General features: G+C 43.9%; 1 protein-coding gene across 2 annotated transcripts in view; it reads left to right on the forward strand.

Annotated features, from left to right (window-relative positions):
• The window catches only part of DISP3 (dispatched RND transporter family member 3), a 225,566-nt gene that overhangs the window by 112,478 nt on the left and 99,761 nt on the right, over positions 1–13,327 (forward strand). Inside the window, exons 8-10 of one of the 2 annotated variants that reach the window (XM_082274320.1) lie at positions 6,412–6,557; positions 7,849–8,070; positions 12,816–12,977. In XM_082274320.1, coding sequence (XP_082130446.1) covers positions 6,412–6,557; positions 7,849–8,070; positions 12,816–12,977 — 530 coding nt within the window. The remainder of the gene's footprint in view (positions 1–6,411; positions 6,558–7,848; positions 8,071–12,815; positions 12,978–13,327) is intronic. The other variant, XM_082274321.1, reaches the window with a different exon arrangement.

The raw sequence follows: 13,327 nt of genomic DNA on the forward strand, positions 1-13,327 counted from the left end.
GAATAAATTTGGAGCCAATCACACGCCTCCCTGATGGTATGATGGATATGTATCTGCCTGTATTTCTCAGCATTGAGAACACCATTGATCCTTACCAAATCTCCAACTCCATTTGCAGAAATGCAGCCCCAAACTTGCAAGGGACCTGCACCATGCTTTACTGTACCTGCAGACCAGTGGCGGCCGGCATGTTGGGGGCGCATGGGCGCCATCCCCCCTATCCATGTGTCCGGCCCCTTAATCTACATGCAGGCGCCGGACACATGGAGCTCAATGGGGCTTTTTTTTTTCCATCACCTGATTAGAGCCAGAGGCTCTAATAGGGTGATGCAAAGGGTGGTCCCGGGGCGCAGAGCAGTGCGCCCCGACCCAACCCATTGTGTGACAATAGCGAATGACAGGGGGCACGCTGCTCTCTGTGCATTGAAAGGGGGCACGCTATACCTTAATTAATGAAGGCCCCTTTCACACTTTTGTGACCTCAAAGTCACGCAATTTTTTTACTGCGTTTTTTTTCGCAAAGCAATGCCGATTACATTTTTCCGTTTACGCCCCCCCCCCCCCCCAAAAAAAAATTTTGAGCCCCAGCCGCCACTGCTGCAGACACTTATTGTTGTACCGCTTTCCAGACCTTCTCCAACAAAATGCATTGAGGACACCATTGACCCTTACCAAATCCCCAACTTCATTTGCAGAAATGCAGCCCCAAACTTGCGAGGGACCTCCACCATGCTTTACTGTACCTGCAGACATTTATTGTTGTACCGCTCTCCAGACCTTCTCCAACAAAATGCATTGAGGACACCATTGACCCTTACCAAATCCCCAACTCCATTTGCAGAAATGCAGCCCCAAACTTGCAAGGGATCTCCACCATGCTTTACTGTTCCTGCAGACACTTATTGTTGTAGCGCTTTCCAGACCTTCTCCAACAAACTGCCTCCTGCTACAGCCAAATATTTCACGTTTTGACTCCTCAGTCCAGAGTACCTTCTGTCATTTTCTGAACCCCAGTTCCTATGTGTTCGTGCATAGTTGAATCGCTTACCCTTTTTCCATGTCAGAGGTATTTTTGCCCACAACCCTTTCGTGAAGACCACTTCTGGCCAGACTTCTCTGGACAGTAGATGGATGTACCTGGGTCCCACTGGTTTCCACCAGTTCTGTGCTGATGGCACTGCTGGACATCTTCTGATGTGGAAGGGAAGTAAGCATGATGTGTCTTTCATCCGCTGCATTCAATTTCCTTGACTGACCACTGCGTCTACGGTCCTCAACATTGCCCGATAAATGGTAATCTCAATGCTGAGAAATACAGGCAGATACCTTTCCATCATGCCATACCATATGGTTAGTTCTCCAAGATGTTTGGAACAACCTACTTGCGAAGCTCCTTCAAAAACTGTGTGCAAGTGTACCTAGAAGAATTGATGCTGGTTTGAAGCCAAAGGGTAGTCACACAAATTATTTATTTGATTTAGGCTACGTTCACACGTTCACCGCGATTCTGCCCGCAATCTGGAAATCATTGGAAATCGCGGGACGCCTGTGCGTTTCTGTTGATTTGCAATGGCACCCCAAACGTTGTGCCATGTTGCAGCGATTTCCGCCTGCCGAATCGCGGTAACATCGCGCAAACAAAATAGCGGGTCGCATGACGCCCAAAAAAGGTACAAGAGCTTCTTTGGGGTGTCATGCGACCCGCGATTTTTTTTGCGCGATGTTACCGTGATTCAGCAGCCGGAAATCGTGGCAAAATCGCACAGCGTTTTGGGATGCCATTGCAAATCAGCGGCAACACACAGGCTCCCCGCGATTTGCAATGATTTCCGGATCGCGGGCAGAATCGCGGTGATTCTGCCCACAGTCCGCTACGCTAACATGTGAACGTAGCCTTAGATTTTAATTCTGTTCTCTCACTTTGCATTTTGTAAATTGATATAAATAATCAATACAAATGTATATTTTTTAAAGCATTCCTACTTTACAGCATTTCTTCACACCTGCCCAAAACTTTTGCACAGTGCTGTATATGCCTATATTTCTAGCCTACTTTTGAAAAAAAATTAGCTTTCTCTGGCTCCAATACATGGGACTGCATTGGACTACCCCCTAAATAAAATACAACACTGAATAAATGTGAATAGATTTTATTTCGACCGCAGAACTCTATTGAGGTTTAATAAACCTAAAAATAACTATTAAAAAACATAGTAGACAGGAATTTTAAAAACACTCTATATAATTTTTGTAGAGTGGGTGATGGGCATTTATGTGCCACCAGATCACTTCCACACCTTTCAGAAGTTATAGCTCCCCCCGTCATAAATCCTGGATTCTGCTGTTCCACCTACAGATCCAGGACCTGCATGGTGGGTGTTGGCAGATGGAGCAGAAGGAGACCAGCAAACGTCTATTCTCTGATCGCCCCTCCAGTGAATAAACACAGAAGCCCTGTGTGATATCTAAAATTTGTAAAAAAGAAGAAAAGAGACTTTTTTTGTATCTCCGGTAGTGAATATTTAACTCCTCACTTTGACATACAAAAAAAGATCTAATTGTAATTTATTACAGATTAATTAAAAATTGCCAAAAAGTCATATAAAAACACCATAAAATCAATACAATAGGCCCTACAGATTGTTATACTGTCAAATCACACAAATAAATCCATCCAAATTTTAAACAATACATCAACCTTTCTCAACCTTTTCCACACAGAGTAACCCTTGAAATAAATTTCTGGTCTCGGGGAACCCTGCTAAAAATTAAAATTCTACAACTCATGACACATTAGTGTGACAGTCAGTGGGAAGAATGCTCCTTACTCTTGTCATCATTGGGAAGAATTATCCCCTTACAGAGAGCTAAAAGGAACAATGGTGTCATTGGGAACTTATCTGAGAGGCAGAAATTGCCCATTTCTCAAGGAACCCCTAGCAACCTCAGGAGGAACCCCAGGGATCCACGGAACCCTGGTTGACAAACCCTGCAATACATAATGATAATGACAAAAGAAAGCCAAATATCAAAATAAATCTAAAAAATTTAGAGAAACCTGTCCAGGACAACAGATAGAGAAAAAAAACTAAACCAAAAAAAAAAAACAAAACAAAAACACATACCCTTCCACCATCTCCGTAACAAATGCCCAACCCAGAACTGGGAAGTAACTCAGGAGACCCCTCGGCCAGTGGGAAAATCCTCAAAGGCACCACAAAAGCTAAATGAAAGCCCAAAGAAAATGACCCATTAGACAAAATAGTTGAGCAGCAGCATGTTATACCGCCCATAACTAAATAAGAGGCCTTACCAAAAAGGGGTCAGACTAACATGGCTGTACTGTGTAGACTTATTAAAGAATCTGGCCCAAATAAAAGATATCTAAAACCAAAAGGTGAAGTATTATGTCACTCCCTGGTTCGGATGTCACTTTCCCCAGTTGCTGGGCTGGAGAAGAAGCTGATGAAGCAAAATTTGTGTTCTGTTAGCCTAACTGGGAGGCAGGGGAGACCCCTGCTGTCTCAGTAAAGAGACAGCTGGAACCTCGGTAAAGAGAACCTGTCACAGCAAAATGCTATGACCTGGGGCTTTTGGCCACCTGTTATGTGATAGCAATAAAGTTACATAGTTACATAGTAGGTGAGGTTGAATAAAGACAACAGTCCATCCAGTTCAACCTGTGTAGGTGTGTGTGGCTGTAATCATCTCTCATACCCCTGAATGTTCTGATCCTTGAGATGTACGTCTAAGAGTCTTTTGAAAGCCACCATACTTCCTGCAGAAACCATCTCTTGTGGTAGAGAATTCTACAATCTTGTAGCCCTAACAGTAAAGAACCCCCCATGTTACCTGAGGTTAAAACACTTCTCCTCTAATCGCATTGTATGCAGTGCTGTATCTTGGCCTAGGCCAACAAGGCCCAGGCCTAGGGCGGCACTATGCAGGGGGGCAGCAAAAAAGCTGCACCCCACTCAAGAAAAACCCAGCCTGCTCCCGACTCCCGAATGAAAAGGGTCCCCACCGGCTTGCGCTACACTTAAAGTATAGCAGTGCAAGTCTTATGGGACGAATTGAGTCGGAGGGCACGGTCCAGGAGGCAATGCAGTCCGGCAGCCCCATAAAGTGGTCACACTGCTACCTGCTGGTATGATAATACGGGCCGGTGAGGACATTCAAACAGACCACAGGCCGCTAACCACACTTAATACAACTGGCCTGACGGTTCGCCAATGCGAATAACTGTGGCACTGCAGCCTAATGCATAATTAAATTAAGGGTTGCACAAGTTTAGTCAGGCCTAGGGCAACACAAAACCTAAATACACCACTGATTGTATGCCCTCGAGTCCTCATGCAATCCTTTTGACTGAATAGCTTTTTTTCTATGCTGAGATCACCATTGAGGTATTTATAAATTGCTATCATGTCCCCTCTCAGGCGTCTCTTCTCCAAGGAGAATAAATCAAGCGATTGCAGACGCTCTTCATAATTAAGGTCCTCCAATCCCTTAATTAGTTTAGTTGCCCTTCTCTGGACTCTCCAGCTCCAACACATCCCTCCTGAGGACTGGCGACCAGAACTGGACAGAATACTCCAGATGTGGTCGGACCAGAGTTTTATAAAGTGGAAGGATTATAGTTTTATCTCTAGAATACATCCCTTTCTTTATGCATGCTAATATTCTGCCGGCTTTGGCAGCTGCCGCTTGACATTGCATGCTATTGCTTAGTCTATCCTCTACCAAGGCTCCCAGATCTTTCTCCATTTTTGATTCCCCAAAGGTTCCCCCCCCCCATAAAGTGTATTGTGCTTTTATGTTTTTAGTCCCCAAGTGCAAAACCTTACACTTCTCCACATTAAACCTCATTTGCCATGTAGTTGCCCACTCTGTTATTTTGTCCAGGTCATTCTTTAGGATATCTGCTTCATGCTGTGCAGTTATTGCCCTGCCCAATTTTGTGTCATCTGTAAAAACTGATATAGAACTACTGATCCCGTCCTCAATGCTGTTTATGAATAAATTAAACAAGGTTGGTCCCAGGACTGAGCCCTGGGGGACCCCACTTTCCACCTCAGACAAGTCTGAGTATGCTCTATTTATTACCACCCTTTGAAAACGCCCTTTTAGCCAGTTCTGTATCCAAAAGCAAACCTTGTGGTCGATGCCTGCAGACCTTATTTTATAAATTAAGCACTTGTGGGAAACTGTATCAAACGCCTTAGCGAAATCCAGGTACACCACATCCACTGGTCTGCCCCTATCTAGCTCACAGCTCACCTCCTCGTAGAATGTTAAGAGATTGGTTTGACAAGAACGCCCATTTGTAAACCTGCTGGTTACTGCTGATGATGTTGTTGTCTTTAGCAAACTCTACGATATAGTCCCTTATCGCCCCCTCCAGAAGTTTACATACTATCGATGTCAGACTGACAGGCCTATAATGTCTCTTACCTTTTTTGAATATCGGTATCACGTTAGCTGTCCTCCAATCCCCTGGTACATCTCCTGTCCTAATACTGTCAGCAAAGATCAGGAACAGTGGTCTAGCTATAACCTTACTAAGTTCTTTGAGTACTCTCGGATGTACGCCATCCGGGCCTGGTGATTTATTTGTGTTAATTTTGTCCAGCCTTTCCCTGATTTCACCCTCTGTTAGACAAGTTAATTGTTAAAACATAAATAAAAAGTTAAAAAAACAATAATAATTTAATTTTTTTTAATGTTTATAAATGATGGCTGGTAGACGGGTTTTTTTTACCTATAGCAGCTCAGAGTGCTTACATTTTTAAAGCAGACGATGGCCTTTAGGTGACGCCCAATTGCTTCCACACCCTGCCAAAGGGACTGCCCCCAACACCCTCCTCAATAGATCTCCGATGTCTCAGTAGATAGAACCTGTCACAGAAAAATGCTATCACACTGGGGGCTATTGGTGACCCAAGTGATAGCTATTAATGTAAATGTAAACATTTTTTTTTTAAATAACTTTTTTATTTCTTATTTTTATTATTAATATTATTTTATTATTATTGTATTATTATTATTTTATTATAAAAAAAAAAAAAAAACATTTAAAAAAATAAAATGTTACCCGGTAAAGTAGTACCCTATTTGTGCTTGGGAGCAGCTTCACCAATGCCATTGTGCCCTACCTGAATTTGTCCAGCCATCATGAGCCATTGATGAGTGGAACGCAACTCCTCAGTCACACACATTCCAGTCTGTCTCACACTCTGTCCATCCGCCGTTGTCAGGCTGTGTTGTTCTAATGAAAAGCCTGGAGGAATGGCACTTCAGCTCTAGAAATAGAATTTTAATGTATTTCAGCCTTGCTGCTTTTGTTTACTGCTCTCTGGTTATATGGCGTGCCTTACCAAGGACATTTCCAATAGTGTTCTCTATTTTCAGTTGCAGTGAGAAGTGTCTCAAGAAAAGCAGTCTGAACGTCTATGAAGATCTTATTCTAGGCCGTGAAGCCCGTTCCCACCATGTCCCCAGCACTGTCCCGTATCTGGACGATGATATTCCCCTGTTGACGGTGGAAGAGGATGCTGGTAGGTTGACTCACTGAATCTGTGACATTTTAAATCATGCAGCTACTCTGCAGATGTGCTAAAGTCAGATCACTCACTCAACTCAATCTGGGTATTGTACAGTCCAGCCAGTTTCAACAGGCTTTTCAGAGTGCTTGTAGGTTGGTCAGCAGACCCCTGACATAAGATTCCTTTTTCATTGTCCAGTGTGTGCAGTTGAGTCTATATGGGTCTAAAGAGAGGGCTGTGCCTGAGCCGGGAATGCTGTGGTCTATGACTTTGAGGGCTCAAGGCCCAAGGTTCAGCAATCCCAGCATTCATATTTCCCACAATTATAATTATTATTTTTGACATATGTTCAGAAGTGACTCGTTCTCTTTAAAGCAAAACTCTAGGATTTTACTTTGCAGTGGCCCTCCTCCCACCACACTGCAAGGGTTACCAGCCTATTAGGTCTAGAGGCAGAAGAATAAGCTGTAATGCTTGCCTAATCCTTGTTCCGGAAGGCATCCTCTACACGGTGCAACCGCTCCACCAAGCCCTATCCAGTTGGTGGTCGCACTCTGATGTCATCATATAGAATGTAGGACCAGCAGTTCTGCATTGTACATGATGAAGAAGATGGCTCATCTACATCCTTGAGCTTCGGAGAGAAGAGGAGAGTGCTGAAGCTTGCAAGGATTGAGGAGCAATGCATTACAGCTTATTCCTATTACCTGCAGATTTTACAAAGTTTGTAACCCTTGCAGCGGGGTGGAGGTTTGGCCACTGTAAGGTTTTTTTTTTTTTTAAATCCCAGAATTTTCATTTTAAAAAGTCATTCAAATCATGCTTGTTATTAGGCAATAAATATAGGTAATAAACACTATGTGCAAAAAATTGAGTTTCTCATTGACCTACTACTTGCCCTGGTATCTAATACTAAATGTATATGTTAAAGCTCATTTAAAAAAAAGCAAATCAGCGCAGCTTCAAATCCACCTGTCAATGAAGCCTCTGCTTAATCAGTGACTGCTCCCTGAGAAATTTCAGCCAAGTACCCAAAGGCTGGTCAAGTACACCCCCCAAATCACCCCCCAGGCCTATATGCCTATGTATATAGTAGGCATGCTTCATGCAGGGTAAATAAATTTGGTTATGCAGCTCTTACTAGTATTAATATTCACAGTCCATCAGATCTGCCTATGAACATACCATACATAGGCATATTAAATAGAATACAATGACAAGACATGAATGCATTGATTATTTGTGATTTTGTATTTGACAATAAGAGGTGACAGGCTGTTTATACATTTTCTTTCTATTTAAGCGCTGTCTATTATTTACAAATGTGAGCCAGATAAAGCACCTCCCTGTCTGCTCTCTCCAGTGGCCCTGGAGTTCGGTGACGTTCCCCTGGTCTCCGTCCTGCCAGATAACATAGAGCAGAAGATGGAATCTGACCGTACAGATCAGCTCATCAGGTGGCTGCACACCATCCTGCATCACTGTGTACTGTGGACCACCGTCAAGGGCCGCCATATTACCGTTGGTGAGATGATCCGTCTTATTTGCCTTTCAATAAAAATAAATCCAGTGAGATTATAGTGACCAATCAAAATTGGTCTTTCATTTTTCTGAGCTGTAGTACATTGGTTAGTTGTACATTATATCACTGAAGGGTGACTAAACTCTCTCAATCAACATTACCTGTTTTTAATCCTTTAATCCAATAACCTTGCTGGTGGATAGACTGGCAAGCATAATGCCACAATTACCTGTTTTTAATCCTTTTGCTGCCAGCTGTCACGCTTACCCTTAACGCAGGTGGTCAGACACTATAGCTGGCTACTGCCTTCTTAACCTATAGCAGCCTCAATTCCCATAAGGCAAGCAGGCCTTCCAGTACTAAGTTGCCCCCAGGATTTATACACAATGCTATAATACCTGGCCACCACGTCAGGGCATGCAGGAACTGAGCAAAACAAACAGGTACTTGTGGTTGGCATACAGGCAAGGTTCAGAACAGTTAGGGTCAAAATCTGAAATCAAAGGCAGGCAGTGTTCAGAGAATAGTTGATATCCGATCTGAGGTCATTAACTAGGTAATCCAATCTAGCAGAGCAGGGCAGACAAACTGGTAGCTTGATCAGGTATCACAAGCATGAGACTGCAGGCTTAGCTGGCTTAAATCAGGTTTGGTCTCCACCCATAATCTGGCCACAATCAATCACCTTGCTGGTGGATAGACTGGCAAGAATAATGCCACAATTACCTGTTTAAATCCTTCTGTTGCTAGCTGTCAGACTTACCCCTAACGCAGGTGGTCAGACACTATAGCTGGCTACTGCATTCTTCACCTATAGCCCCCAGTCCCATAAGGCAAGTAGACCTAACAGTACTAAGTTGCCCCCAGGATTTATACAGAATGCTATAGTGCCTGGCCACCACGCTAGGACATGCGCGAACTGAGCAAAACAAAAAGGTGCTTGTGGTTGGCAGACAGGCAAAGTTCAGAATAGTCAGGGTCAAAATCTGAAATCAAAGGCAGGCAGTGTTCAGAGAATAGTTGATATGCGATCCGAGGTCGTCAACGAGGTAATCCAATCTAGCAGAGCAGCGCAGACTAACGGGTAGATTGATCAGGTATCACACACGCTATCACAAGCAATGAGACTGCAGGCTTAGCTGGCCTAAATCAGGTTTGGTCTCCACTCATAATCTGGCCACGATCAATCACCTTGCTGGTGGATAGACTGGCAAGAATAATGCCACAGCCAAAATTAGGATGCTGGATCCAGCAGCTATGATGGAGCAGGAGCGCGCATACTCCTGACACTAGCCTTAGTAAATAGATAGTAAAGTATAATACATTTACCTGTTTTAAAAGTACTTCAGTTGCTTCCTGGTTTCTGGCCTAGGCCCAAATGATGTCTTATATCACAGGAGTCTTCATTGACATTTTTTTCTTTCATCCGAAGGAGGGTCTATCTCAGCTAAGCACACCCTCCTGCCTGAAAGCCTGATCTAAGGACAGATGGATTCAAGTATGCTATGACAAGCGTAGATCTATATTCAGGCAAAAAAGTTAACAAACAACAAAACCAAAAACATATCATTTAAAAAAAATGGACCACTTGGTCTTTTTTTCTGCCGCCACTCTTCTATGGTACTCAAGATGGGCACTGCTAGATATACTGAGGGGATGTTTTTCAAAGTGATTTCCCAACAAAATAAAGGCTAGAGACAAAAAAATGAATAGGTGAGATTGCTTTGAATATTAAAAATGAATAAATCACTTGCCGACCGCCGCAAGTACATTTACTGCGGCGGTCAGCCCCACCTGGGGCAACGTGATGTAGTACTACGTCGCTCGCCCAGAAGCCTGTAGGGGACGAGCGCGCGCCGCCCCTGCTTGTTCCCTGGCATCCCCGCGTGAGTGACCGTCGGCTACGAAGCCCGCTGGCCACTCGCGATCTCCCGCTGGAAAGGGAGAAAGGCAGACGGCTGATGTAAACAAAGCCGCCTGTCATTCTCCCTGGTGTAACTGCAGAGACTGTACGATTCTGCTATGTAGGATCGTATGTCTCTGTGGTTACATCAAAAGCCACACCCCCCCCATAGTTAGAATCACGCCCCTAGGGATACATTTAACCCCTTGATCACCAATAAAGTTAACCCCTTCCCTGCCAGTGTCATTTTTACAGTAACAGTGCATATGTATAGCACTGATTACTGTATTAATGTCACTGGTACTCCCAAAAGTGTCAAAAATGTTAGTCAGGGGTCCGATCTGTCCGCCGCAATGTCGCAGTCCCGCAAATAAAAATCGCAGATTGCTGCCATTACTCGTTAAAATAAAAACCAATAAAAATTACATAAATCTTTCCCGTAGTTTTTAAACGCTATAACTTTTGCGCAAACCAATCAAAATACGCTTATTGCGATTTTTTTTACCAAAAATATGTAGCAGAAAACACATTGGCCTAAAATGTTAAAAAATGTAGATTTTTTTTTTTTTTTTTGAGAATTTCATATAAAAAAAATGTGAAAAATATTGTTATTTTTTCAAAATTGTTGCTCTTTTTTTGTTTATAGCGCAAAAACTAAAAATCGCACAGGTGATCAAATCCCACCAAAAGAAAGTTCTGTTTGTGGGAAAAAAAGGACGTCAATTCCGTTTAGGTACAGCGTCGCACGACCGCGCAATTGTCCGTTAAAGTCACGCAGTGCCGAATCGCAAAATAGGCCCTGGTCTTTGAGCAGCCAGATCCTCCGGGGCTTAAGTGGTTAAATAGCGTTTTCAGTTTGTGGTGCTCAGACTCAATTAAAGTGGTTGTAAAGGTTAAAGGTTTTTTACATACTTGCATTCTCTGCATTACGGTAAAAAAATCCTTTTTGGTGAGGCTCCCCCTTTCCTTTCCTAAATACTAACTTTAGCCCGATCCTAATCCAGCGCTGTGACCGAGAACAGCGGTGTTGCTCTCTCTCTCCCTCCCCACTGGACACAGTCAGGGCAGCGGGAGCCTTTGGCTCCTGCTGAAGTCAATCCAACCCAGTAAAGAGGGAGAAGAGCTGAGTCACATTGTGTGTGTGACAGTGTGTCAATAGACGCACACAGTTTTCCATTGGGATCCCATAGCAAGCTCTTTGTTATGAGGGCACTCGGAAGACAGGAGGAGCCAGGAGCTCTGGAGGGGGATCCCAGAAGGGGAGGATTGGGGCTGCTCTGTGCAAAATCTACACACAGAGCATGTGAGTATGACAGTTTTGTATAAAAACAAATTAAAAACCTTTACAATCACTTTAGGTTTAAAGGAGATCAGTCATCAAACATGAAGACAGGTCTTGCCTACTTCTCCTTCTAAAAATGCTAGTTGCTTGGGAACATTTTGCTTGTCGTCTGGCAAAAATTGAATATACATAAATTTCATGGGGCGTTTAGAAGACAGCTGCCCCTAAAGCAAAGTGTAGTAAATGTCACACTAACCTCCTCTAGGATCCATCACTGGGTCTCCTCTCCAGCGCATAGTTGCTGGCACTTCTGGGCTTCCCCTACAGAGTTGGCACCACGGCCACTCAGAAGACAATTCTCCTGATTTGAGGGGGGGCTAAAACACACTATTTCTTTTTCCTTTCTGCTAGTGTCCCCAGAGCGGTATCAGGACAATATCCCCCCGGACAATATCCCCCGGGCAATATCCCCCAGGACAATATTCCCCCAGAAAACATCCCCCTGGACATAATCCCCCTGGGACAACATCCCCCCAGATAATATCCCCCCGGGACAACATCCCCCGGGAAAACATCCCCCTGGACATAGGGTTAGGGTTAGAGGGGGGATATTGTCTAGGGCAGGGATATGCAAACTGTGGCCCTCCAGATGTTACAGAACTACAAGTCTCGTGAGGCATAGAAGACTCTGACAGCGACAAGCATGGCACTCAGAGGCAGAGGCATGATGGGACATGTAGTTTTGCAACAGCTGGAGGGCCACAGTTTGCATATCCCTGGTCTAGGGGGATATTGTCCAGGGAGGATATTGTCCGGGGGGATGTTGTCCAGGGGGGATATTGTCTGGGGGGATGTTGTCCAGGGGGGATGTTGTCCAGGGGGGATGTTGTCCAGGGGGGATATTGTCCGGGGGGATGTTGTCCAGGGAGGATATTGTCCGGGGGGATGTTGTCCAGGGAGGATATTGTCCGGGGGGATGTTGTCCAGGGAGGATATTGTCCGGGGGGGATATTGTCCGGGGGGATATTGTCCGGGGGGATATTGTCCTAGAATCCCCCAGAGCCGCCTCTCTCTTTTTGTCATTATCACCATTGTCTCCGAAACCAGTCCGGAAGTCCAAAATTATGCAGTTTTACAAGAGGACAGGGACAAAGAGGAAATCATCCAATGGGGACACCTATTCCAATGACAACTGAAGGGATTTCCTCTCACTTTGGGGAGATTTCCTCTCGTTTCTTGTTACATTTACAGGAGAGAGACAGAGGGGAAGGACGTAAAGAAGTGAGAGGGGGGGATTATAAGTATTTATTCATAAAAATGGGAAACATCCCATTCATCATTGATCCTGTCCTTGTACTTGTTCTGTGTAAGTGACTTGAAAAGAACTGCAGTGGCAGTCCCCGTAGTTTTTCTAATTATCTACCATCCATTAAATATTGAAGTTACAGCTTTGGTTGTAGCAATGCTTTCAGTCTAGGCCAGAGAAATGTTTGGTTGCTGTGGGTGATCTCCCAGTGCACGCATTATTCAATAAGCCTTCTATCTGCATCCCATTTCTTCCAGGTTTTTTTGTGCTGGTCCTCATCCTTTCTATATCATTTGCGGCACGTCTTCGTCCGGCCAGCCGGGCTCCGGTGCTCTTCAGACCAGATACGAATATTCAGTTGCTGCTGGACCTTAAAAACAACCTAAGTGCGGAAGGAATAAGCTGTGTCACCTGTTCAGGTAGGTGGGAACCTAGCGTACCAAGCCGAAAGAATAAATGGACTTTAAATATACCTTACCAGTGGTATAAACATATCAAAGACCAATTGAAATACAGTACATTAAAAAAAAAATGGTATTATAAAAAAAAAAAAACAGTAACCAATAACCCCCCCCCCCCCCCCCACGGAAGTATTAAAAATCACAGACACATGAATTAGTTCTATAAGTCTACAGGTTTCGCGGCATATTCACTTCATCAGGACAAAGCTTTCTTGTGCCGCTAGAAGAAAGACAGTGATCCATCTAAAATAAATATTAGGAAACTACACATAATATATAATAATAAACTGTCTATATTAAAACTAGAG

This window comes from Pelophylax lessonae, assembly GCF_965119305.1.
Source record: "Pelophylax lessonae genome assembly, chromosome: 12".
Lineage (NCBI taxonomy): Eukaryota > Metazoa > Chordata > Amphibia > Anura > Ranidae > Pelophylax > Pelophylax lessonae.